General features: G+C 43.2%; 1 protein-coding gene and 1 long non-coding RNA gene across 5 annotated transcripts in view; one reads left to right on the forward strand and one right to left on the reverse strand.

Moving 5' to 3' along the window:
* Nucleotides 1-18438: 18438 nt before the first annotated feature.
* On the reverse strand, nucleotides 18439-23409 carry LOC109634012 (uncharacterized). Of its 2 annotated transcripts, XR_002203029.2 has the most exons (3): nucleotides 23098-23409; nucleotides 21302-21718; nucleotides 18439-18577 (listed from the first exon to the last, which is right to left on the reverse strand). It is a non-coding gene; the product is annotated as an uncharacterized lncRNA (long non-coding RNA). The 2 variants fall into 2 exon arrangements; XR_011246021.1 differs by lacking the exon at nucleotides 18439-18577 and having other exon boundaries at nucleotides 21196-21718; nucleotides 23098-23305.
* meis1b (Meis homeobox 1 b) overlaps nucleotides 18477-25699 on the forward strand; it is an 85034-nt gene continuing 77811 nt past the window's right edge. For 2 of the 3 annotated variants that reach the window (XR_011246019.1, XM_020094211.2), the window contains exon 1: nucleotides 23596-24175. Coding sequence is in view for 1 of the 3 variants with exons in the window: in XM_020094211.2 (XP_019949770.1) it covers nucleotides 24164-24175 (12 nt within the window). In the remaining 2 variants the exon portion in view is untranslated. Of the gene's footprint in view, nucleotides 18620-23595; nucleotides 24176-25699 lie in introns of those variants that run through there. The other variant, XR_011246020.1, reaches the window with a different exon arrangement.

Consider the following 25699-nt stretch of genomic DNA (forward strand, 5'->3'; position numbering starts at 1 on the left):
TTTGCACCATTTGTGGGTCTGAAACCTGGTTCAACATAGTTTCCTCTAGTTTTTTTTTTTCCAAACGTATTTGTCTTTAATGCTTGTGATGGGTGGTGGCACAGGGAGGTTGTCATGCAGCAGGGACTCAAACCTGGTATATAAGCCTATAGATGGTATATGTATATTTTAAACAGAGACTATTCCATGTGTATTGAAACAAAAAAGATCCCTACACCTGTTCAAAAAGAGAAAATAATCCCCCAGAGAGAAACTGAACTTAAGCTCAAATGATTACTTTCTCTTCAGTGTGACTGAGTTTGTGTTTCAGTTGTTTCATCAGTGTAGTTATTGTGCCTGAGTTTACTGGTCTCACAGGAACTCTGCTGTGCGTCAGATCAAAAGTTTTCCTCTCAACAGAGCTCCAAACTGGAACTTCAGAGAGCTGCTCTGATAAAGACATCCAGTCCGCTTTCAGTGGAAGTCAAGTCACATTTGTGCTAACGTGGCCTCAATACGATCAGAGAGGAAGAGCCAGAGAAAATGGAGGGCTGCAGGAAGAGAGAGGAAGGGAGGAGAAAGAATGAGGAATGGCCAGAAGACAAGTAAAGGAAGGAGCTGTTTCTTATTCATCTGATTCTAATTTGGATGGAAATTGCAGGCTGATGTCACAGCGGAGCAGCGTGTTGCTGGGTAATCACAGAGGAATCCAGGACAATGAAGCCAGGAGGAAACACTGTTGGACAGGTGCACAACAGAGCCGCTCGGTAGAGCCGTCGTTTTATCTGCTCTATCTATCTCGCACACGACGGAACATGGATGGCGGTGCATACGGCGGCGGTCATACATGCCGTCGTACGGCACAAGCCTCAAGTTCAATGTGGAGCTCAGGCATTGAGGCCGGAGCAGCTGTTACTGCCAAGAGCTTCCTCTTTCCTTTCTTCTTCTTCTCCTTTCCCTTTTTTTTCTTGCACACTTTCCGATTCAAATTCATCCCCACACTCATTCATTCATTCTACTCTTTCACTTGTTTCTTCTTCTCTCTGCTCTGTTTCTTTTTCCCGCCGCCCCTCCGCCCGCCCCGGCCCACTTCTGGGCGGCGTGCCACCGCCCCGGCCGTCACATCTGCTGATGATAAGTTTAATTTCACTCAATTGCCGTTCATTAACAAATAATGTTCCGCAGCCCGTTTATTTGCAGTACCAAGGCAAAAAATTTGACAGCTAATTGTTTACCTCTTGTAAATCAGCGCGTGTTGCATTCCCGCCGACACAAGTACACACACAAGTACACACACAAGTACACACACAAGTACACATACAAGTACACACATACACACACTCACACTCACATTTCTCCCTCACTGTGTCCCCATCTGATGATGTCAGAGGTGGATTGTGGGTTTTGGGGTTGGGGGCGGCGTATGGCTAAGTGACTGCAAGAGCCCACAGTAATCCCTCTGTTCAGGATGGGGCCCGCTGGGGCCCAATGAAAGATGTAATAGGATCCCTCTGTAGGACTGCTTCCCCTGCAGGGTTAGAGATTAACACTAGTGTCATATTCAGCTTTGTCTGCCAGAGCTGGACCTCTCTGTCACACTCCCTAACAAGCCTGAACCCTTCACAGATTCCAGACCAAATATCCACTTATGTTACTACTGTTTACTCTGCATTACTTTATTTTTTTTTATAAAAGTTTCTATGACCAAGACTTTTTTTTAATTACAGAGGAATGTTTTATATTTGCTGCATATGTTGTTGATTTAAAAACATAGATTCTGCTCTTTTTTTTTTACCTTTATTTCATCTATTGATACAAGCGAGCAGCCAAGATAGCAGTCGTCACATCCAAGGCCCTCCCTCTTGTGTCTTACTTATTTTTCCAGGTCTCTGCCAGAGAGCAAAGGCCCTACAGCGTCATTTCCTTTATGCTGATGACGTCTGTGGAAAAACAGAAAAACAGGCAAAGTGAAGGCGCTGGTTGACGGCAGCCGATGCTGTGTCAAAGAAGAAACAGCGACTATCCCCAACGTCACGAATGCACAGGATGGATTAGTGTAATGTTTTAAGTGTCAGTCAGCCAGCGTGTGAGTCAGGGCTCACAGCTCAATATTTCAGATGCCACTTGTTTGAGTGAGAAAGACACACACAGACATGAAGAGAGGGCAGGCTTGGAGAGAAATAAAAAATAAGGAGATGCAAGACTGCCAGCACTTGCTGCCAGCAGCTCTGGAGCCACTAAAACAGCAGCTTTGACCAGCTTCAGTGGCAGCGTTTACAGAGAGAGGCCGAGCTGTGGCTTCTGAGTAGAAACCCACTCTGCTGCAGTTTGGCAAACCCCCTGGACCTTTACAGTGTGAGTGCGTGGACTCTCCAGTGCTGGAGAGGCTTCAGAGGAAAGAAAAAGTGTGTGTGTGTCAGCGTGATGTGTGTGTGTCTCGGTGCATTGCCACAGTAGTCTGGCAAACCAAACTTGCATACGTGCACATACAGACTTAGCGGTGGGAAAAGTCTTCTAACACGTGTGCATGCACGCACACACACATGCACGCAGACGTGCACACCCTGTCAGGAGTCAGCTGTCTACCCCTGCTTCTCAGCTCATTAAACCAAATCCCAGGGACTGGACTGAAGAATTTAAATGAGAACACCGACCCCCCTCACGACACCACCACCACCACTTTCTTTGATGTTTTGCCCCTTTCACTTCACCGTATAGCCGTTGCTGCTCTTCTGGCCTCCAACAGGTAAAACACGCCCCTTAATGCACTTCTGCGTGTACCTTTGGGTGTTGCACCGGCAGCTCAAGCCGGCTCTGGCCACGCTGACAAGCCCTTTTAGCTCGGGCTCTGACCTTGGGGAGGGGGAACTTAGTTTTAAACCCTGAAATTGTATACGTGTAAATCCGACAAAAATCCCCCGCCCAACACTCCCACCCAGCCCGCGATTCTCTGTGCCTTGTAGCTCCGGGTCCCCACGGAAACTGGATAACAGCAGTGTTTAGAGGAGCTGGGGATTCATTTGGGACAACAGGGGGAGCCTGATGGGCCGAGGGACCGTCCATGGTCTCCTGCAACAGTAACCGGGGGGAGAGAGAGAGGGGAGAAAGAGCAGATTAAAGACTCTGAATGGAAGAACTTGAGGTAACTGTTTTTCAAAGGAGGCTGATCCTCTTATTTACCTCAGTTCCACTCTGGGGTAAAAACACACAGCTGCATCGCTTGATTTTTTTTGTGTGGAGTGAATTCCATGATCCTTTGGGAACAGAAACCTGTTCACAGCCCTTTGTTCGAGTTCAGTCTATAGAAAATTCAGTATCCTAAACTTTACTCTGAGACACAATTAGCTTTTATTTTACTTAAGTGATACTGCAGTGTGGCTTCTGGTAAAGAGGGGATGAGGAAATACTTAAAAAGTGTTTATCTGAGGGTTTTTAACCTCTTTAAAGTTTTTTAATGTGCCTACTCGTGGTTTTGACAGCTGCAGAAGTCATTGAAGAAGACATGAGTGAGCAGTTGTCGTTCTTCAGAAAAGTCAAACTCTCTCCAGTGAGAAGCTGCTGAGAGACACTGAACTCTGGGCACTTTCTGGAACTTTCCCCTGGTAAAATGTCCCAAAATATCATCGGGAGCCCATGTGAGAAGATGATCAGAATCTGAATGAAAAAAGATGATGATGAAGGTTGAAGGTTTTAACAACGAGAATCAAGGCTGATGCTGAAATGATCAAATAAGATACAAGGACGGTGAGAGACAAACAAGAACACTCCTTCCCTCTGCGGATCTTACTCGGCATGTCTTAATTCCTGAATGTTCCAGACATTTTCCTGTCGTGAACACGTCCGATCCTCAAAATCTTGAGCTGCGTTCCTCATATGTGGAAGGCAAACTCTGGAAAATGCCCAGACCCAATTTTTATAGCCATTTTCAGGAGTTCATGTCTGAAAACTCTGACTTTGGATTTATTCATCTCACCTTGACGGTTGTGGTGACCAATTTCTTTCAGTTCTCTCAGAATTACTTTCATTGTTCCTTGATTTAAAACCTTTATGGATAAGGTCCTACAGAAACCCACAGAAGCAGCTGTGTACATCAGGCATCTCTATTTCGTTTTTTTTTTTTTTTTCTTTGCCGTGAACTTCATAAGACATCCGTCCCCCTCCCTCACACGTGACCTCCGAAACAACCTTGATTCTTCCTTTTTCCCCGTTTGCCAAACATTTTTTGGAAGAGGCCATCCCTGGCTGTGTCTCTATGGAAGCATTCCTACTCCCCCAGCCCCCCCCCTCAGCCAGGCATCATCCAGCAGCCTTCGCTCTCTGTATCAGCTTTTTGTCAGGGATTTGCCTCCTCAATCCCACAAATCAACAGAGGATAGATGCCTATTGTGCCTAATCAAAGCACTTCCTCCTGGGGTAATCCCTCAATTTGAACAGGAAGAAAAGCCCAATGAAGGGGGGAATGTTCTGGATCAATCCTATGAAGAGCCCATATTATACACTCTCATTTAGATTTCACCAAAGACACACAGCCAGCCAGCGTTCTTAACCCCCCACTACCCTCCCCTCCTACCACCTCCGACTGCTCTCCTTTCTGTTTGTGTTTATCTTTATTTTACTTCCCTTTCTCTCTCTCTATTTATCTGTTTGGCTTTGGTGTTATTGTCAGCGAGTGTCCTCGTGCGGCGGCTGGTTTGCACGTGTCGGTTCTTTCTGCGCTGCTTGTTTACCAGAGGCAGGTTGAGGATGATTGACTTGTCGCCGTCGAAAGCTCGTTGGTACAGTGGATGTGCGATGACAGGAGCATCGACCTAGATGTTTCCGGCTGCGTGTACACAAAGACCAAGCTCTCGTCGGGGAGGTGGAGATGTAAATACGCGGGTCAGGTTAGCTTTAGCGAGAACTCTGCGTATGTCATTCTGGTCATTCATGCTCAGATAAGTCGGAGATCTTTTTGAATTGCTGTTCATTTGTAGCGCATGTTTACTGCCTCTCTCAAGATTGGAGATCATATGAAGAATTTGTTTTCCATTTGTTATAAACCTAATGTTCGGCTAAATATTGTGACCTGAAATCCTTCAATCAAAACCTCGGATGATTCCTCTCTAATCGGACACTATTTTATGAGCAGCTATCTCAAGATGACTGGATTGTTGATGGAGGATTTGCAGTTGAACAGATCCGTCCGTCAGGTCTCCAGTAGAAAGCTCTCCGTTATAACTGCTTCACACAAACACCAGTTGAAAATGTGGATTTATAGATGATGTGTTTGTTCTTGTGTTACACAGTTTATTGTGATGAAAGGTGGGTTTATGATTCAAACAATTTAATTCGAATGATGTGTCGTCTGATTATTTTGACAGAAGTGAGGTGTCGCACTGTGAAAAGCCATAAGAGGAATGTAAAGGATATAAAAAGATATTGAGTTTAAATGCAGCTTACTTTTACTTGACTCATGCTCCATCCACCAACATGGAGGAGGATTAACGACATATACTGCAGCTCACCACCAGGCAGCATTTCATCTATCTATATATATGTCTATGTTTGAACTATACTGAAACCTTAAGATGGGAGAATCTTCTTCCTCTTTCATAGGCACTTGCGTCAGACGTGTGAGTAATGATGGAGATTATTTCTGATAAAGAGCTGAAATGAGATGTTGTTTTCATTTGAAATACTGCTTTAAAATGAAAAGGTGTTTTTGTGTCCATAGCCTCGATGGACCTCATTTAACTGGTGTTGTTTACCTGTACAAACAGTTTTATTATTTTTATTTACACACACATAAAACATCATAAAATCCAGATTCTGAAAAAACTAAATAATAAGAAATGTGCATGTAGAGGTCAGGAAGCAACAAGATTACACAATGGAAAACAAACAAGTAATAGAAAATTATATTAAAACAGACAGTTTTGGCAATAAACACGAAAATATACTCATAAAATGAATTTGTTTTTATACTGTAATGAAGCTTTTTATACTGTACCAACACCTCGATGATAAAGCACATAAATATACTGCTACTTTCATTCTCTGAGTAAATTTCTCCACCTCCTCCCGTTCTCAGGTTTCTTTAATAAGTTGCTTTGTCTAGACGCTGCAGAAGTTTCTGTTGAGTCTGTTTCTTCTCTTTAAGTAGTTGTGGTGGTTTGTCTTAAGGACAGCTGCTGTTGGTTTCTCTTGAGAAATCATCCCTTCTCTTAGATGGATTAATAACAGACATAAAGGTACAAAAATATAATCACACCAAATCATTATTTGGTGTATTAATGCCTCTCGTAGTTGTATAATGATATAGTATATATTTATATACATTTGACAGCTTATTACCTTGGAATATCTCTTTTCTCTACGGATTCACTGATGCCATGTAACCCAAACTCAGGGTTTTATTCATGGGAGTTGCATCAGTAGATGTCACTGAACAAAGCTGACAGAACATGACCTTTACCGGAGCTCTGAGGTTACTCTTCTCAAGCGGAGGAAGTCAAAATAGATGAGTGGATTAAGTGAGAGCCGGCGTCCCCGGAGACTCATTAGAATAGGAGAGGAATAAGGAGAGGGAGTGAGAAAAAGGGACCGATCCCAGCTGGACCGACTTCCCTTCACATCTGACCTCATCGCCAGGAAAGACTTCACGGACGTCCATCTGGTCAGATACTCAGAGCAGACCGCAGAGGCAAAGTCCTAAGTGTTCATTTGAATGTGAAAGCAACACAGTGACAGGTGTTTACAAGTTAACGTGAAAGTTAATGTGATGCTTGGTCTGGTTTTGGAAGGAAAAGTCACGGGATGGATAAAGTTCTCAGATCCGTCTGGGGCAAAGTATTCGGCCTTCAAATTTGAGTCCAGTTGTTATTTTGATTATCTGTTTTGTTAATTTTGACCGATGCTATCTGCGGAGAAGTTTCCACATCGTCCTCGCTTTCTGGAGTCTACGTCCATTTTCATATACAGCTCACATACAGAGCAATGTAAACTCTGATTTTGCTTCTACTGAAGTTAGCATGCTACCTGCTTTCCGGTCCAGCCACCCTCATCACATGAGTCACTGTAGCATCCAGTCTGCCCTGAAGAAGAAGTAGTGCTGCTCAGGGTGTTGTCACTGTTTGTCTGTGTGACCCTGGCTGCAGCTTTGCTCAAGGGCATCTCGACTGTGACTCAGGAAGGAAAAGAGAATTCTGTTTTATAATTGTGTTGAAAGAGGCAACGATGCAATTTGATCTCTATCTGATGCAGCTCTAGCTTTAAATTATATACTACTGAAAAATGATATCTTTGATTACATGGTCCGCGTACAAGAACAAAACTCACAGAGTTCACGCATGTGTCTGAAGTCTTAGTCCATCTTCAGCGGGCTGCCATGTGCGACAGCAGCCATGTGTGGCCCAGATTGTGATGATGTGATGGATGATGTGAGTAATTCTCATTTACTGGGAAATGGCACATTAACATTTATTACTTTTGAAAGAGGTCTGAGTACCTGCGTGTGTGTTGTTGAACACAGCCTTGTGTGAAAGCAATTTAATTCCTGGATTACGCTATCCTCATATATATATATATATATTTATATATATATATGCCTTATGAAAGAGAACACTTGCCTGCTTTATTTTCCTGCTGGCTTGCACTTTCAGTAAATGCTGTAAATTTTTAGTCCAACTCCTCGTCTCAACTTCTTTCATTGAGAGGAGATTTTTGTTCTACTTTACCGGCAACAGGATTAGACCTTTACCTGCGTCTACATTCCCTCTGTCGGCCTCTAAACACGGACCTCTCTTCTGGTGAGTGTGGCTCTCTGTGCTCTCTGGGGCCCACAAGTGTCCCAATCCCTTCCTCTGGCCTCGGTCTCTAACCTAGATCAAATGTTAGGCTTTAAAAAGCTAAAGTTTGATGTGGATGAGCAACTGCCTATGAAACACTTTAATCCGCAATGCTGTAATGTATTTAATTTCACACCCTGTGATGGTGTTGCCCCTTCTTAGGATTACCCAAGGGAAGCAGGGGGTGGGGGTGGGGGCACGAGGGCAGAGAGAGTAGCGGGGCAGTCACTGAAGCCGCTCGCAGGAGAGAACAAGACTTAAGAAAGACAGAGGGAGGGAGAGGCGAGCTGAGGGAAGGTGGGTAATGAGAGTATAGAACAGAGAGAGATGCAAGGAGACAAAATAAAGCAGCACGGCAGCCGAGAGGAGTGAGGGAGAAAAGAGTGAAAAGTGAGGGGGAGAAAAAAAAAGCATTTCTAAAACCGAGGAGAAATCTCGCCATGGAGCCGGCTTCACGGAAAAAAAGAATGCCACTTTACAATTTGGAATGCTTGTATTCAAATAGGAGGTCGGAGCTTTGGAGCCCGAGGGATGCAGCTATATCTGCATTGTCACATCCCCCCCTGCTTGGATAAGGGGAAAAGACACCCTGGCAAATCCCATTGTCGAGCTTGGGAGCTTCATAAAAGTTAAGGAGCGATGGATATAGTGTTGGCCCCCTTATGAGATGAGGATCTATCTGGCCTGGCTTCGGAAGCCCGAGACGCATACGCAGGGATATTGGAGGCAATAATTCCCCGGGACGGGAGCACACACAGGCTCCTTTATATCGCCCCCTAATATCCAATTTACGGGCTCAGGCCCTCCGCCAGAGCAGCCCCCGAGAACTTAGAATGCACAAACGCCAGCGTGAGATGGAATTAGGGCCAAGTTCTCTTTTCTTCTGTTTGCCAAAAGTTTGAGGCTTACAGAAATATGAAACTGTTTTTCTCTCTCGCCCCTCCTCCTCCCCCCCTTCCTCCTTTTCCCTCCCTCCTCCTCATCCTCCGTCCCAAATCATCCATTAAATAGACAAGGAACTGAAAGCAATAGATAATTTGGTGCTTGGATGGAAAAATAAATATGAAAAGCTCAATGTGTGTTCTACGAAATGTTGTAAACAAGCTTCGCTGGTTGGAAATAATATGCAGTTGTCAAATTTAGGGTGAATTTGGGTAATCTTGGACATTTTGTGCCATTTTGACTTTTGCGACTTATTCTGAAATCTGTTTTTACATCAGCTCAACATATTTCATCTTTCTTTAGTCCTCAAGTTTTTTCAAACCACAGCGGGAAAGAAAGCTGACTAAGAAAATGTATATTATTCAAAGAAATGTCATTGATTATATCCGCACGATAAAGTCTATTAAAGGTGTTTCACATTTAAAAAAACAATTAGAACTCAATCAACAGCAAACAACAATAACAGATTATTCATCCATTCATCTGATTTATGACAGATTTATATCCTTGACATTAATCTTGTCAGAATCTTGTCATTCAGTTCCTAGGGGGAACTTTTGATTGACTTTTTCACCGCCCCTTTCTGTGACATCACCCCCATGAATGTGATTTCAGTCACATGATGTCCGGGCTAATTCATAGTAAAAGTCCTGTTGACTCGATTTTGTTAAAACATGAAATAAACAGACTGGAGCTTAGGTGTCCCAGATTCCCCCTGCGGTAGTTGACGTTGGTCAGGACAGGGGACATTGTGGCCACGCCAAAGTCTGTAAATGAGAGAGGTTTGATTCTTCAAATAAGAAATGCAGTGGGGTGAGGGAGGGGGGGGGGTCCATCATGCTCAGATGAGAGGGGGATTTATTTAGGTTTTGGGTGAAAAAGTAAAAGTTAGAAAGTGTATACATGCTTAAGAGGCGTGATACTCCCCCTCCACTGATCTCCTTATCCTCTCCTTAGCCTCCCTAAGCGGTATGTGGTACACACACACACACACACACACACACACACACACACACACACACACACACACACACACACACACACACACACACACACACACACACACACACACACACACACACAGTGACTTTCCCTCGGCTCTTGCTGGATGAATCTCCCCTGAACCTTGCCAGCCTTCCTTGCCTGTGGATGTATTTACTCATAACAAGGGCTTAGGCCAATAAGAATATATGGTGATTTATACTGTGACCAGCAGGGGATTGTGTTGCCCTGATGCATCTGATGTATTTTACACTTTGCTAAACTCTGACACCTCCATGGATAAAATCCTCCCCACAGTTTGTCCCATGCAGCCCTGCGTCTCCGCCTCCTCGCAACTCTGCACAAAGCAACAGTAAAACAAAGTGTGACAGAAGTTTGACGCATCAAGGACGCGAGGGACGGTTCACAAACTGCTTACATCGCCTCTGAGTCATGATACACAAGAAATAATGATGCATCAGCCCCATTATATCCCAAGATACTAAACAACAAAACTACACAGTATGACTGAAAACTGTTTGAAAAACGAGCGCAGCCAGCGCCTCAAAACAATATATAAGCCCCCAAAATGCCATTATACTCTTTTATCTGCTATAGAGGAAGTGAGGTGCTTATATTTGAAACTAACAATAACAAGGTCAGCGTGAAGAGACGGTTTTAAAAAAAGATCAGATTCTGATGTGAGAAACAATATTTGCTCGCTATCACAAACCTTAAAAACAAATGGTTTTTACAGTCGTAAGTTTACAGTGATGGAGTTCCCCTCAGCTCAATCTAATACTCCTAGTACTTCTAATACTATAATACCACCTTTTCATTTTCACCAAGAAGTTTCCTTAGCGTCATTTTGGACTTTGTGAAACTATTTTGTTGATTTGAAAAATTATTTATCAATTAATCTGCAGATTTGCCAATGATGGAATTAATCATAATATGTATGATTTTATGACTCTTACATCTTTTCTCCTAGAAGCTACTATATCGCGTTTCATTAATAATTTAACTGAATGGAGGGAGACACACATTTTTTTAAGTGTGATCTGAAATTAATCATCGAACACCTTTTAATATGATTTTAAGCCAACATTTTTTAATTGTTTGAAACCCAGCTGTAACCTCAGACAACCTCTCACACTGGCAATTCATCTCGAAATCTGTCTCCGTCCTAATTTACCAGGTCATTCTGGCCAAAGTCTCCAAATGGCACCGCATTTGAGGAGCCGCTGCTGATATTATCCATCTACCTTCCTCTGAAAGGTCAGGCAGAGTGTGCCCAAGTCATAAAAATCCCCCATCTCATTATTTGAGCATCTCTCCAGCCGGTGGCAGGGGTGCAGTGCGGTGGAAATGGAATGATGTATCGGAGCTGGTCAATAGTCAATCTATAATGACTGTGTTGTTGAGCTTTCATTTTAGAATAATTTATATCCTCGCTGATCAATAACTAATCTTGGGCCATAGTCAGCGCTGAAATAAAGAGGAGAATGATGACGGCAGGGGGAGAGGCTCTGCTGGAATGTGTGGGAAACCGATGCCCCCCCACCTCCTGTCTCGCACACACACACACACACACACACACACACACACACACACACACACCAGCATGCACACAGTTTTTTGAAACACTCAGGCATAAAGTAGATCATCAACACCTAAAAAGTTTGAGGAGGAATTGCACTTTTTGGAGAGACATGATTGATTTTGTTTGATTCTGTAATAGTTCATATTTGATTATTTCAGTAAAAATTTGTGTGTATTTATCTGTGTGTGTGTGTGTGTGTGTGTGTGTGTGTGTGTGTGCATGTTTAAACATCCTTGTGTGCACTTGTGTGCACTTGTGCAATTGCACGAGTCTGTAAATCTCACAGTGTATGTTTCTGTGTCACTTTATGTTTACCTGTGAATGTGTGCGCATGTGCATGTGTGCTTGTGTGTGTGTGAGTGTGCATGTGTATGTGTGTGTGAGTGTTGGCCTGTGGAGCTGAGGGGGCTGAACCCTCTGCCCTCAGATTAGCCCCTGGTTGATAGGATTAGGCTCTAATGACTGGGACTTGGAAGACAAAGGGAGTTTCTGCAAAGAGGCTTAGATATGGAAGAATTAGCAGCAACCTTCCATTGCTCTTTCTTTCTCTCTTTCTTGTCTTTTTCTCCTGCCTGGTTCACTCCTTCTCTCTCCGTCTTTATGACCTTTCCTCTCATTGTCTCTTGCATACACATTGTCGCTGGAGCTCTTGTAACACTTTCTTCCAGCTGTCTCCCATACGGCAGAATGTGAGCACCCGTCATAGTGTTAGAAATGATGCCCTCAACTTTTCTTTATTCGTAAACAAGTTTGATTTTAACAAAAAAACATAATCATGTATCTGCTAAGTTCAGTTTTTTTGCTAAAATTTGACGTTATGAATTTGAATGCATTTTTCTCCTCATACATTTTTTATCACTGTCCAAGTTTCTCACATGACGGCTCAGGTCCTGTCCTTATTTAGCATTTATTTCCGAAGCTGGTTCTACAGCTGGCTTTTGAAAAAAAGAAATTCTTTTGCGTCCATCAAATTCCTTTTTTTTTTCGTGTTCAAGAAAAAAGGAACAGATTAAGGCGTTTTAAAATTCTCCAGGGGTCTGAATTCTTCACATTTCAGGAGTCAGAATTCCTCACGCTCCAGACAAACTTTCCAAATTCACGAGGGAGAATCAAACATCTTGAAGCTCTTTGATACGATTCAGTGCCGTCAAATCACTGTCAATACCGAGCAGCGCTGCGGTGCCACTAGGAGCGGGGGTTTTGGATAGTCAGCCTTATTAGCCTCTATGCTAAATGGTCTGATGCGCCAAAGGCCCTGCTCAGGTTCTAATTGCCCCGGTCTCAGATGCTCCGTGCGAGGGGCACACCAGCCGAGACGCAACACAACAACAGCAAAAGAGAGGGATTTAGGAGATTTTCTGCCAGCTTACGTAAGAAGAGAGGAGAGCGGCTCCTTTCGGTTGGAGACGAGAAGCTGCGTGTGTGTTTGCGTGTGCAAAGATAAAACCATTGGTGGATGAAACCATTAGAGGAGTATTGCTAAATAAGCCTTGGTATTTTAATTTGGAGCAGAGTGTGTGTTGTGTTTGGAGAGCCTGTGTGTGAGTTGCGATGCGAGGCCATGTTAGCCAAGCTCGCGGAGAGAGGAAAACAGCGAGGGGAGAGCGGTGAAGGAGCCCCGGAGGATGGAGGGCGGGGTGGACGCTGAGATTTGTTTGGGAAGTCATGTATGGTGGTGTGAGTCTGAGGACCGAGTGTTGGTTTACTGATCCCCAGCTGGGCTCTAATCCAGCTGACTTTCATAAACCTGACTGGGCAGAGGAGGCAAAAGCACTGGCATTAGCACGAAGGAGGCACTGTGAGTTTGTCCACAAGCCAATCTCCTGTCAGTCTTAATCCAGTTACTGAACTGTGCATTTAGTTTATTTAGTTTCTTGCCAAATCATCACCTGAAGTTCATCATTAAGGAGAACAGAGAGTCCTTGTGTCAGCCGAGGATGTAAGTGACCCACTCTCCTTCTAAAAACAACTGGAGGATGTTTAATTTTGCATTTTTAATTACTCTCTAGTTTTCTTATCTCTTTTTACAGTAAAATTGTCCCAAATATTCCTGGAAAAGTAATAAAACGTGCTCGATAGGTGACTAATTATCGGACTAATTTGGCTTGATGTGTTAATACTTCACTCTGGTTCTCAGTGAGCAGTTCAAAGCCGGGATACGGAGGTGGGATCTGTGAAGCAGCCTCGGCGCACATGTCAGAGGTCGCCACATGCAGAAATCCTCAAAGCCAAATCAACTGCGTTTACAGTGTAATAACAGTGACATCATGCAGTTTTCCTAACTATTCCCTGAGTTATGTTGAGTCCAATTTGCCCTAAAATGCTCACACACACACACACACACTTCTCCCCTGCGTTGTACACCCGCAGCCTGTTGGCTTTTATCTTGTGCTGGGCAGTAGATGAGGACCATATGCAGCCTCGGTGCAATTATAGTGTGGTGAATTGGAAGAACAACGAGAGGGCGTTTTAACGGAGCAGTAAATGCAGGTAAGGACCTTTATTAAGCCGGATCAGGTTGCACTGATGTTGTCAGCTGGAGACTGGCTCTCAGACAGGCACAGAGTGTGTTCGTGTGTGTGTGTTTGTGTGTGTGTGTGTGTGTGGGTCTGTGTGTGTGTGTTTGTGTGATCGATAATTTAGCCGTCTGTGTATAAGAGGAGACGTTCACCTGTGTTTCTTTGAGGAGTGTTTGGTTATGTCTGTGGAACTTTCTGTAACCGCATGTGTCACGCATGCTCACAATTTACCTGTCTGAACGTCTGAGGGAAAATTGCATGTGATCCGTAATGGTTGTGGACAAGCGACCCCACCAGACTCTTTTCTAGTGCCCGGTGGGTGAAAGGTCAATCTCTAAAATGTTTATGTGCCGCCCTGTGATGTTGACTCTCTCAGATTAACCCGTGCAGCCCCTAAATCACCGCAAGGTTTATATTTACACAGGTAAGAAGCTAATTTGCTTTTGCAGACACAGGTCAAAAATATTTGCAAATATTTCTAGCAGTGAGTCAAACCTGTAGAGGTAGCAACAGAGAAGTACTTGGATCCTTTCCTCTTGAAAAAGTTCATCATTCTTACTGTCAAATATACTTTAAAACTTGAAATTAAAGTAGAATTAACCCTTTCACCGTGCTGTATACATGTATGTATCATACTATTTGATTGTTATTCTGGATGTAGTAGTTGCGGAGGTGCTAATTTTAACTTCTATTACTATTTAAAGTTTTAAAATGCATCATGTTATATTTGTTAATCATATGATGCATTAACTGAATGTGCAAAAGAACTAATAAGGCGTCAAATAAAAGTAGTAGAGTAAAAAGTACAGTAGTGTGTGTGTCTGCAGTTTAAGTATAATGTGGTGTAAAAGGGAAGTAGTTAGGTGTAGTACTTGAATAATAAGTTATTTCCCCCCTCCTGCAGATAGATTTGCAGACAGTTTGAGTTAACAAATATTGCGGCACTGTGGCCGTGATGTTTGATGAGGGTTTTATTCCAGAGTTTGGTGAAAGTGACAGGAACTGGGAACATAAACTCCTCCTGCAGTGGAAGTTCTGGTGGTTTGGTGGTGAGGAGCAAATCCAGGCGCAATGTTATCACTGCTAACATGTCAATTCGGTCTGATTAACTCTGTCACTGGTTTTTTCCCCTCGTCGGAAAAGCACAAGTGGTTCGGCCGCAGCTGCTCCATTTCTCTCTCTGTTGGATTACGCAAATATTTAGAGTCTGTTTTCCAGTTGACTTGTGTTTATTCGAAAAGCACCTCATCTGAACTGAATTTATATTAAATGACGTGTGTAGAGTGAAAATGTGACACCGCCAAACATTTCAGGGACAGAGGATAAAAAACACCTGTTCCTCCCTCCCTCCCCCCTCCCCCCGCCTCTGTGTGTGTGTTTGTTTGTTTGTTTGTCAACAGGATTCTGCAAAAACTTGGTGGAAGGATAATAACAACACAATCAGACATATTTTGGGGCTGATGTGTGAGTGTGTGTAGTTTGGAGCAGCTTGTTGTGGAAGCCTTGGGTGAGATAATGCAATATACTGAGTGTCATCCTTGTTTATTTATTTGTGTATTTTATATATTTACAGAATTTTTTTCACCCTGAGACCAAATCTGTGAATGAGACCTTTTGCACCTCCGAGGTTAATTCTTTGGTATTTATTTTGTACAACTTCAAACCAGGTTGTGTGTATGTAAAGATGCAATACAAACTAATCGCTCTGTCAGATAAATATTAAAGAACCCAATGAGAGTTTGTCAGTTCAGTGCAACCTTAATTAAAAGACTTAACTTTTCCATTCAGTATGAAACACAATGTGCTCTGACCTTCTCAGGTGAAGAGTTTGATTCCTGCGTTGAATTAGCGACAAATAAAGAAAAGTGATTTATATTAAAGGAAACACTATGGTAACAGTTTCAGGTGCACGTCCTCCGCTCTCTGCTTTTAGACGTTCAAGGATGAATAAAAAAAAAAAGTGGGTGGAAGGAATAATTATCTGAGACAGGTGTGGTATAATGTGTGATAAACAGAGGAGGAAAGAAAGAGCGACAGAACAAAGAGTATAAAGATAGAAGTGTCAAACATTAGCGAGTGCCAAGTCGTCTGTTGTTGTCTTTTGATGGTTATGACACTTGTGATAATTAACAAAAGCTAAGTGGAATAAATTTACAACAAATTACGCTGCCTTGATTCTTTGACAGTTGGTGTTTGACTTTAAAGGAACTTTTTACAGAAAAAAAAAAGTTTCTCTGTTTGAGAAGGCCTTTGTGATTTTTTTTTTATTACAAAGGAGAAGAACAATTGCTTCCATTTATTGCAGCGGAGTCTCGGTTAGTGCACGGCACACGCAGTCTCGTGCACTTCACCGTATCTCTGACATTTGTTGTTATGACAGGAATTTATGCCCTGAAAGCCTCTTTATTGGGATCCTGCGGACTTGTACATTACACGATGGATCTGAGATGATGTGACCGCTGACCTCTTAGTGAACTTCGGCAGAGATAACTTTGTTTAGGAGACGTTGCTGTGGCTGTAGGTTCACCGCCGACCGCTGCAGTCAATCAGTGTGTTTGGTAATCTGATTCACCGCTGCCAGGACGGACGAGTGCCCCGCTGCTGAACTGGAGTACAAGTATCTGAGCCGACATGCTAAATATTTGCTTTCAGTTCCGTCTCAACATTTTACCAACTGATTAGGATTTATTTTGAAGTCCAGCTCATAACGATCTCCGAGCCCACCTTTTATCTGACACTGTCTCGTAGCGTCTGACTAATCCTAACCTGAGTTTTGTTTAGATCAACTGCAGATCGGCTCAAACCAACATGTGAAGAATGACACACGCGTTTAAACCCCTTCCATTGGTTGTCTGGCTGCTTTAGAAAGTGTATTTTCAGGATCTGTTGTTGGTTTTTCTAAATCAGTAGCAGCCCCGCGCCTGTATACATGTCAGATGTGATCTCTCCGGCCTTTTGGCACCCCCCAGGTCAAGATTAAGACCAGTGAGGGAGCTGCTTTCAGTGAGCATGCTCCTCGCTCCTGCCACAGTCCACCAGAGGACCTGAAGGCAACACAGTCACATGATATTTTCAAATGGAACGTATTATTTCCATAGATTTCACAGTGATTATTTGTAAACTGATATTTTTAAGTAGTTTATTTCTGTTCTTTTGAATCGTTCAATCTTTTTTTTTATTTGCTTATTTGACTTTACGAGAAGCTGCACAGCTGCAAAAATATTATATTAGGCACAATAGAACTTAATGTCCTTTGTGTTATCTAACGTATTTTACTTTCATCACTAATAGTTTGGGTATTGTCGCTGTTATTTAAATTAATATTATGATCACTTACTATTTTTATATTTTTGTTTGGTATCTACTTTATTTATTTTATATTTTTGTTTTATATTTCAAACCTTTTGCAACTTTTCGACATAGCTAGAATTGAAGACTGTCAAAGTTCAATCTGAACGTTTATGGGCAATTAAAATACTTATCACCTTCTTTGACATATTCTATGATTAGTGCACAGTGGTTTTGTGTGTGTGTGTGTCTGTGCGTGTGTGTGTGTGTGTGCACGTTTCGACTGTACTTTCACTGTGACCATGTGTTTACTGCAGATACAGATCAGCCACAAGCCAAACGCTGGTCGTGGTAAAGGTTTTTATATTCCACCAGCCGCTCTGGAAAGAAAGTGGCCATCACATGGAGAAATGGTTTTACTCTGAGAATCATAAAAAAAAATTTCTCTGCACTGACGCTGGAAAGTCTGAGGAAAAAAATCTTAGTCTTTGCTTTATTGTGATTTTTAGAACTTTAATATCTGTCATTTTAAAGAAACATGAAAGCAACATGTCGGAGGTCCTTCAAACCCTTTGTTGTCAAAATCCAAGTCTGTCCAGTGACTGAAAATAGACCCAACTTAACAACTGGTGTATTTTCACATTGTGTTTTAAGAACCTACCCTCAGATATTAATAATCTCTTGTCGTTTTTTGAAATATTATAGGACTGCGTCTTTCATTTGGAATCACAGCCCTTCGTGTGTTTCCCTTATAGCTGCTGTTTCTGGCTGGTTTATTACCACCAGGCTTTGCTGTGCTCCCAGGCCACTCTCCGCTCCAGCCTAAACTCACACCCATCCAGGAAAAGATGAGTCTTCACACCTCTTCTGCAGCCTTCCCTCACTCCTCGCTTCCTATCGCTCTGTTTTTCTTTTTCTTCCCCTCCCTCCTGGTTTTATAGCCCGGCTCCAACACCCAGCTTTTTCCAGCCCTCATCATCATCCCTCATCTTTCCTTTTTTCTCACTCTCCTCTGTCCCTCCTTCCCTCTATTTCACTCTCTCTCTCTCTCTCTCTCTAAGGTGCTGATCAATTCACAGCCTCAGTGGGAGGTGTGACAACCCCCCCCCCATCTTCTACCATTCACCCACTGCCACCCTCACCCCTCCACCCTGAATGGTGCAACTGGCCGACATGTGACTTCCTTCCCTTGCCCAAAGCCTGATTTTTTGGGGGGGAGAGGAGTTCATGATGATGATGATGATGATGATGATGATGATGATGATGATGATGATGATGGCAATAATCCTCTCCTTTTGTTCTTCATCTTCTCCTTCTGTCCTCCTCTTTTCAGTTCGTCCCGTCTCCTCCTCTCATGGCAAAAGTGTCTGTGACACCATTAGCACACCTGAAATAATACCAGTGGTGCCAAATGTTGCTGGAAGGGGAGGGCGAGAGACCTTGAGAGAGAAGGAAGAGAGGGAGAGGAAAGACAGAGGGAGGTAAGGAGGTGTGTGTGATGGAGTGATGAGCTCCTGCTTTATCTGTGGGGTTAATTCAGACTCAGCAGCCTTTCAGAGTAAAAGTGGAGCTGCTGACCTGGTGGCCGCTGGCACAATGTGAAAATTGACTGGCAGCATTCGGCACAGTTATTATTGCAGGCCTCTGCTGTGTGTGTGTGTGCGTGTGTGTGTGTCCGTGTGTGTGCTTGAATATATACGTTAATTTGTCTATATATGTATGCATCTAATTTCACACAGTTCTCACTCTACAAGCAAAGCAGCTGTTCATCACGTATATGTACCTATAGGTGTGATGCAGTGGTGTCAGTGTTGCTGTCACATCCACGCAGCTCCTGTGTTTGCAGTTCTTTATCATGAATCCACATGTTCCACATTAATTCAACACCTACACATCAACTGTTCAGAGACAAAGCAGCAGCACTTTTTTTTCTCTCTCAGGCTTTGACGGAGCTGAGTGAAGCTTTAAGTTACTCAAATGTTTACTTCGCAACATAGAAGCAGTTTTATTCACCGAGTTCAAGGTCGTTTATGAAACACGTGTGTGAAAGCTTCGCTTTGAACTCAAGAAAAACTCTTTTCTGTATAAATATATGACTCATGTCACATTAACAGTAAACACAGCGACAGGAACAAGCAGCGTCTTCTCATGCTTTATTAAAAATCAACCATTTTAAATATAGATTGGAATTGAAGAAATAAAAACACTGGACAACTGAAACACAACAAAATACAAATACAGTTCTCAGTTATAACCTTTATTAGCATGTTTAACAATAAACAAAGATCATGAGAAATAAATAAGGCTTCAGCAAGTAATTCATTTAAAGATTCAAAAAGTATTTTCTGCCTTTAGTGCAACGTGCAGGGAACTAAGAAATACTGATGTGCAAAACGTTAAACAGTGAATTCAAACTGCTGTTGTTTCATTATCTGAGCTGAACTCTGCATTTCTGCACCACATGTAATTTCCAAGAGCTCCGGTAGAAGGCGCACATGATTAAGCAGTAACGTGTGTGAGCAGCTCACAGGAACATTTGTGCAGGATCCAACAGCAGAAGTGAACTCTCCCACAGGAAAGTTAAGAAAATAACTGTAGCTGTAGTCTCATGGTTTCAATTAATATTATAATATTTTATATCATTAAACTGCAGCTGCGATTTTACACCATTAACCTCGTGTCTGTATTTTCCACGGTGTTTTCTGTGCCATGTAATTATTCTCCTGAGGTTTTAGCGTCATTCTCCTTTAGAATGAATCAAACTTTTGCAAAAAATCACACTCGAGCCTCTTGTTACAATAACGTGAGTCAAAATGTAAATTAAAATAATTCCGGCTACAGCACTTTCATTGATTAGACATATTTTGAACGTAGTAGTTTAATCCACCACATGCTTTTGTTCTGTGAGCCTGCAGTAAACATGCCTACCTGACATTATACCTCATTACAACCACTTTTAAGAGTAATCTCCGAGGCGCGTTGGATTCATCTGCTTTCGCCTTTTTTCTCCTCCCCTGCACTGAATCACTTCTCACATGCCTCCAAACGCGCCCTAATGAATCCGGCTGATTATTCTGACAGGCGATAATGCACCCGTGCTCTCATATAATTAGATGTGCCGTGAAAACTTTTGCAGCAGGTCTGTGTTTCTGCAGCGGTGACACAAAGCAGAGAGAGAGAGACTCCAGTGGCCTTTTCTCCTGCAGATCCCAACACGTCCGGGCGCAGAGCTGCGGGGCTGCAGAAAGTTTGACCTCAGTTTGACTCCTCGGGCTGCCAGTTGCTCCCTGTTTTTTTAGTTTTTTTTTTTACGCAGTGATACAGAAGGTCACACAGAGACGGACATGTGATTCATATCTCTGACCTCGAGCTGCTTTTAAAATGTTTTCTACCCTCAGGCACGGGTGGTAAAATAATGTCCAAATTTGCGTAATTCTATTTGTAGGAACAATTCTCTGAACTAAAAATATCTGCCGGTGACTATAAATAGTGATATGCAACACAGCGAGAGATGCACTTCTTATATTTACTGAATTTCTACTCAGTGCGCGTGTTTTCAGACTTTAACATGAAGACTACAACTCCTCTTTGTCTCCAGACGCACAAGTCAAGGCGCACAGGGCCATCTAATAACGCTCCCGTTTGTTTCCGCAGTCAAACACGCTGTCAATTTGCATTCAGCCGTTTGAAAGTAATACCTGCTGATTTTATTGAAACGACTCAAAGCATTACCGTCAACGCAAAGCGGATTAAACAGAAATGACCGTATTTCGCCCCCCTCCCCTTGCTCTCTTTCAGGATGCCAAAATGCGCTGACCCTCACGAGAAGAAGCAGCTCCAGGAGAGAAAGTGGAGCTTTTATAGACGCTAATTGAAGGAGTTTAATTGCTTTATAATGCCATAGTAGTTATTTTACAGTGGGCAGGCGCTGACGTGATCTCCTTTCATGTTAATTTAGACCTATACTCCTTCTCAACGAGTCACTAAAAAATTGTGTACCTTGTGTAAACGCACAAAATTAGCTGAAAGTGGATTAAAACACAAGCGTCTCCTTTAATTTTGAAAATATTCGAGTTTAAAAAATAGTTTATTTTATTTATAATCCATTAGTTATAAAAAAATAAAATAAAAAAGGAACAGGAGAATGAGAACCTTCTACTCACCAAAAAGTCACAGAATTAACAAACTCCACGAGCACATTCTCACAGCAGAATATTTGCTCCGGTGTCTCTGTGCGTAAAAGTCCGTGCGTCCTGCGCGGCTTGCTGGCGTCTCTGCTGCCCGCGCCCCCGGACTGCGGGAGGCTTTGATATCGTCATTTCATGCCTGTAAAAACGTCCCATCGGATCCCACCGCTCCGGGTTTTTTGTGCCACAGGAATCGCCGCTGAACTTGTGAAGCCGCATTATCATGTTATGACACCGTCGCTGGCACCGGGGGCAGATGATCGATGGCTCAACGCACTGAACGGGGGAAGAAAGGCGTCTTTAAGCTGCCTGTCACCGACCAGCAACTCCTCGTGAGCATAATCTGGAGATAATGTGGCTCTTTTTACAAACTCTCCATTCACTCGTCATGACCTGGGAAATAATGAAAAAGTTGGGTAAAGCTCTGGGTGCTGACAAAAACAAATGAAACATCTATTGAAATGTCTGGAAACGCTTTCTGCGTCTTTTCTAAAAATAATCCTTCACATGTAACTTCATATCCTTTGGATTATCTCATAACTACCTTATACGTATTTCTACGTAATCTCCCAATTCACATTTTTATTTAAACTGAATAATATTGGATTTGAATCCCTTTAAGTACTAAATTAATTAACTTCATTTCCATCCTCACTTTTCTCACTCGCATCATTACTTTTGTTGGAATCAGTTGAGAATTAAAGTTTCCCTCTCATAAATTCACACTCATTAATATTTGATCAAACTTTATTAATCTCTGCTCTGCAAACCAGTGAACACTCACGCGCACTGTTCATTTTAATGAAACAAAAACAAAAGCAGGGAGAAGGAAGGTGACAAAGTCCTGTTTGGTGAAGACGAGTAATTAAGATAGAGATGTGAAAATTGGTGTGTGTGTGTGTGTGAGAGAGAGAGAGAGAGAGAGTGTGTGTGTCTGTGTCTCTCTCTCTCTCTCTCTCTCTGTGTGTGTGTATGTGTGTGTGTGTGTGTCACAGAGAGGGAGATGTTGGTCAGATGTCCTGTGTTTTGGTGAATCCACAGTCTGTGGGAACTGACAGGGAAAAACACAGAGTGTGTGTTTTCAAATCTCGGACGATGTTTTGTTTTTGCGCCTCAACGCTAATGTGGCCTATAACCGATCAATCAGCCCCGGATCGATCATGTGGGGAACCAATAGGGGGCTCCCATCTCTGTGCCTCTCTGCCATTGGCCAGCCCGGGCAGACTGGAGCGACCCATTCAGAGCTGCTGTGGGGGAGCGGGCTGGACGACATGTGAACTGTTACTCAGACATAAGACGATGCTCCTGTAACGTGTTTAATAGCTTATTTATTAATTCAGCTTTCACACTGTGTGCAGATAAAGACTAATTACACTGATTCACGTTTATATTATATATTATTATAATTAAATCCAAGTTACGCACCCAAACGACTCGATGGAAGTTATATTTGTTGCTGGAGAGCTCACGTTTGGAAGCCTTAAATCTTATTTATACTAATTCACAGGTGGAGACAAATGCACTGTGGGCCTGTGCAAGTTGATAATGAGCCTCAAGAGTCTAAAAACCTGCAAGACAGGATTCTGTCTCCAGTGCACAGTGTGGATTCCCAGCAGCAGACAGTTGACAGACTACCACAGGCCTTGAGTGTCTATCAAACTATTTAACTTAACACGTTTTTAGTCACATAATAAATAAATGTCCGTCATACATGAATTATTAATTGTGAAGTTGTACTCCACGGTTCAGCTCATATCTTCTTGGAAACATACCTGAGTGTCTCACACCAGAGTTGACAGCAGGTTCATTGAGTCTTTACAAACAAAGTGTGCAGGCGGAGGAGTGGAGGCTGTGCGCGTCATCCTCGAACATCGGGAGTTTCACAAGCGAGTCCGGGGCTGCAGAGGAGTCACTTAGTGTGGATGAGCCGTGGAGCCGGAGTCCTGGTGCATGTTCACTGTTCAATCCCCGCGTTGTTCCAGCTCGCTGTGCGCCTGGCCGGGCTCGCCGAGTCCTCCCACCCCCCCCTCCATTGCGCACGACTTGCTGCAGCCCGGTGCGTTGTGTAAGACGCGACCTGTTATGGCCACCACTACTTCCGGGTTTCAGCAGTCTGGTCGAGATCCTCCGCTCCTCCTCAGCTCAACACACACATCCATTGTACACAAACGGACAGGCGGCTCACGCATACACACGCACTCACTCACTCACACACACACACCCACACACACACATATATATACACACGCAGACGCACACACACGCAAAGCATCGATCGTGGCTCCTTTAAGAAAGCCTAAGCCAGAATTATCACCCCACCTCCTCTTGATCTCCTCTAGACGCTTTTGCATAAGAAAATCAAGCCGGGAGCCGAGAGTGATCAAAGAAAGCGAGAGGAGAGCTGCTTCATTTTTTAACTCTGATTGTGACCATTAACACTGAGGTGGTGCCGATCCCGTGGAGACGCGCGTCGGACCATCATTCATCCGGTACTTTTGACAAGCCCTCGCGTTTTGACTGACAGGCGGAGTGGCAGAAAGCCATGAGAGTCGCCGCTTCGGTGTGAGGGGGCTATTTTATTTTCACCCTGGTTTTTTGGAGAAGGAGTCTGGCGCCGCTGCCCCCGAGGACAGCCGAGGACCTATTCGCCGCGCCTGGGCTTAACTTGCGCAGAAAAGCGCGGACTGGCTTCTTTCAGCGTGGAAAAAGAAGGCACACGGGATTTTTGGCTGACACCGCTTCCCATTTATTTGGATTTTCTTTCTTCATTTCGTGTCCATCCTGGCCTCAGAGGGGATTTATCTAAAGTGAAAGGACGACCAGGGAGTGAGGAGGGTTATGGCGCAACGGGTACGTAGGGCAATCCCCCCCTAAAAAGTTTCTCTAAGTCCACCGTGCTCGAACGCAATGCTGCGCTGTAACGTGGCTTGATGACACACACGCCCGCACGGACGCACACACTCGGCGGTGAAAGTTTCTGCCGTGCTGCTGACACATGGAAACACAATTTCATGTTTGTCGTCTTTTGGCACGGTATTACGCGCGGCTGCACTCGCTCGCTCCACGAACCGGCCCACGGAGAGACATCGGGAGCGTGATCATATCTCACATCGGCGATGTTTCTTAGATTAGTTATGACAGGCCAGTTACTGGAAGCGAAAAGGGGGGGAGGGCGAGGAGGCAAAAACATATCTCGACATTTCTCCTCACGCTGTTCCCGTCCGGATTTCACACCGAGTGGAGCAAATTCACGAAGTCAACAAAAAAAATCCCAAAAATTTCAGTGTCAGGTCATCCCGAGCGCGAAGAGTGCGAAAACGCGTAATATTAGCGTAATGCCAGCGAGGCGAGTTTTTAGTAATGAGGTGATGACAAAATGTTTGATTCATACACTCCAGGAGTGTTTGCCTCGGAGCAGCGGCTGGATCTGTGCTCGGGTAGTGGACAGAGTAAACGCAGAGATGATCGAGGCACACTGGGCACATTTAGCTGCTCGGTTTGGCACCGGAGCTGCACCACGCTGGGGTTTGCACCTCTTTGCCTTCAGGGTCGAAATCCTCAGCTTTAAGTGATAATGCTTTTTTTGTTTTTGTTTGACTCTTTCCCCCTGCTCTTGTTTGTCACCTCCAGAGAAAACCATCAATAATTCAAGATCCCACTTTGAAAACTTTTATTCCATCTTTTTTAAACCTGACCCCAGAACTCTGCGTTGTAAAGAACCAGCATCGTGTTTAACAAACTGCAAAACAACAACGTAAAGACGACAGTAAAACTGATGGAGTCCAAACTGACACGTGAAAAAAGTTTGAAATTCCAGCTCCGGTTTAAAAACTGTGTCTAAAAAACTCACAACACGCGTTTAGTTGCTTTTGCTGCGTGAACTGATCACACTGTGTTTAATGCTGCACAACTATGAGCCCTTCAAATGAAGAAACACTATTTAACTAGTTTAAGACATTTGTAGTTGTACACAGTGAAATTACTGGACACCAGGGTTAGAAATACTCTAGTGATAATAATGAAGTAATAGCAATAATAATAACTGAGTCGTGCTGCTATAGTTTTAGTGTTTTGCAGTCCTAATAAATTTAAACGTGTTGAATAATTCATGTTTTATTTTTCCTTTAAGCTACAAGAGTCATCGCGAATATACTGAGAGCAACACCAGTGTTGTAGTTTTTAAAACGTAAACTATCTTCTACTTAAACTTCAGTGTTTTCTTGAAAACTATAAGAAATAATTAAAACAACTCTGGGGAATTTATTTCCCTTCTTTTCTAATTTTTTTTTCATGTGTCAGTAGTTTGAAAGAAAGAAAGAAAAAAGGCAGCTCGGTGCACATGTACAAAAATAAACAGCACTTTGAATTAATACA

This window comes from Paralichthys olivaceus, chromosome 14 (assembly GCF_024713975.1).
Source record: "Paralichthys olivaceus isolate ysfri-2021 chromosome 14, ASM2471397v2, whole genome shotgun sequence".
Classification (NCBI taxonomy): domain Eukaryota; kingdom Metazoa; phylum Chordata; class Actinopteri; order Pleuronectiformes; family Paralichthyidae; genus Paralichthys; species Paralichthys olivaceus.